Here is a 2,070-nt window from a genome sequence, read left to right as displayed (position 1 = left end):
GGGTGGGTGGGGGAGGGGAGGTGTGGTCGAATCCAGGGGTTCCTGGGAAACGCCCGGCCGCCAAGGTGCATGGGAGGAGGGGAGGGCGTGTGGCCGAGTGCGCCGCGGGCGGGGTGCGCAAGGCGCGGCCCTGACATCGGGGGCTCCGCCAAGACCCGCAGGTGTGCCGCGCCACACCTCAGCCACACCTCACCCCACCCAGCGCGGGCTCCGTCCTCGCCCCGCCCTGTACCCACGCACCCACGCCGCGCCGCCCCTGCGGGCCGCTTCCGCTTCTGAAAACAGAGCGTGACCAAGCTGGCGATCGAACCCATGCTGGGGTTCATCACAAAGGTCACCGCCGTCAGGGTTGCCGCCACCACCAACCCCTCCGCCGCGCGGCCCCTCAGGGAGCAGGTGCGTTTCCACCCCGCACCACCACCCGCCCGCTGGCGCCGCACCCGTTTGCACGATCCGCCCCCTGCGCGACGCGGCCGCGGCGGCGCCGGCCGTAGGCGCCGCCGCGTCTTGGTCCGGGCCCCGGCGACGCCTCTCAGCGGACGGCAGACTCGGCTCAGTTTATCCGGATCCCAGCCGGCTGCTCTCATCATTGTGACGTCAAATCCCCCATCTGCGAGCCAGGATTTTTCCTTGCCTTTCCCAAAGAGGTCTCCCCCCCTTGGGCGCTGACAAAGCGTGACGTGGCATGATGCTCGATCCCCATCTCGACGCCCCGCCCGAACGCCCGCCTTCCGCAGGCGTTTGCGTCCGCGGAGAAGCTGTCCGAGGTGGTGGCCAAGGTGAACGCCGCCCTGGCGGGCCCCGTGCCCGAGGCGGCCGCCAAGGCCTGCCTCTACCTCACAAACCCCGCCACGCGCGCCATCCTGTTCAGGTGCGGGGGCGGCGCGTCTTTTGATGCCGGGCAGAGAGGGGCCTTTGGCGGCGCGCTGCGCGCGCGCGCGGCGCGCAGGGAGCAGGGAGCCCAGCTGCAGCCCGCCCTCGACTGCAGACCCTCCGCAGGCACGGCTCGTCGCTTGTCCCGGCCAGCCTGTAAGGATACTAGCCGCCCCGCCGCCCTCGGGCCGCTGTACGACCCCGCATGCCCTTACCCCAGGTACACGGCCGCCCGCCCCTCAATCCCCTCAGCCCGGCCCCTCAAGACCCCTGGGACCGCCCTGTCAAACACCTCGCCCCCTGCCCCTTTCAACCTCCCCAGCCCCGGCGCCTCACCACCTTCAAGCTGCCCTTCCCCCTCGTGCACGCGCGCGCGCACACACACACACACACACACACACACACACACACGCGCGCACACCCCATCCCTCCCCCAGGCCCATCAAGAGCAACATCGCCGAGGCCCACGGCCAGGTGGCGCAGCTGCTGGAGGCAGAGTACCTCCCAGAGGAGGCCGCGGCAGTGCCCCTCATGCAGCCAGATGCCCTGGGCGCCGCCCTCGAGTTCTGAGGCGGCCCCCCGCGGCGTGGGATGCGCCACTGGCCCCCTGCTGACCGGGCGTGCGGGGCGGGCGGGCGGGCGGCGGCCGATTGGTCGTGGGAGTGGGCTCTGCTGTGGCGTGTGGGGCGCCAAGCTTTTCAGGGCTGGGCCTGGGGTACCAGCTGCAAACCCGCACAGCACCCCGGTGTAATGCGCCTCCCTGCTGCCCCGCGGCAGCGGCGAAATCTACGGGCCTGCTGGCTGCGGGCTTCTGGACTTCCTTTGCTAGGTTCATCCTGTGCCACCGAAAAAGAGGTTGGACCAGTCAAAGGACACAGGGCAGGGGGCAGGGAGTTACACAGCGGTCTTGAGTGCGGCCCACACAAGCAGCGGCATGCTCAAAATTCCGCGAGAAGCAAAAAGCGAGGGCGTGTGGTGTCAGTTCATCCGCGTCCATGCAAAAGCCGGTAGTCAAGCCAGAGGCCCTCATGCGTAACAACAGGGCGCAGCCGAATGCAGTCCAGTCTGCAGAGGCAGACGCGCAGGCGCCGGGGCCGCGAGCGGGTGCGTGCTATCACGCGCCCTGCACGCGGCCGCGCAGCGCAGGCAGGCGGCGCCATCACTGGCTCTACCTGCCGCCGAGCGCCGCGGCGACCC

At 70.4% G+C, this 2,070-nt stretch overlaps 1 protein-coding gene across 1 annotated transcript; it reads left to right on the top strand.

The window, feature by feature from the left end:
* Positions 1-312: 312 nt before the first annotated feature.
* MNEG_15587 (component of oligomeric golgi complex 3) lies at positions 313-1,443 on the top strand (the record flags this gene model as incomplete). The annotated part of the gene is made up of 3 exons (XM_014035943.1): positions 313-396; positions 738-871; positions 1,311-1,443. The coding sequence occupies 3 exons, from the start codon at positions 313-315 to the stop codon at positions 1,441-1,443; spliced, it is 351 nt and encodes a 116-aa protein (XP_013891397.1).
* Positions 1,444-2,070: the final 627 nt, after the last annotated feature.

The sequence above is a fragment of the Monoraphidium neglectum genome (assembly GCF_000611645.1).
Source record: "Monoraphidium neglectum strain SAG 48.87 unplaced genomic scaffold scaffold05461, whole genome shotgun sequence".
In the NCBI taxonomy this organism is placed as follows: Eukaryota; Viridiplantae; Chlorophyta; class Chlorophyceae; order Sphaeropleales; family Selenastraceae; genus Monoraphidium; species Monoraphidium neglectum.
Note: the sequence above shows the minus strand (reverse complement) of the source record. Positions and strands in the feature narration are given on the sequence as shown.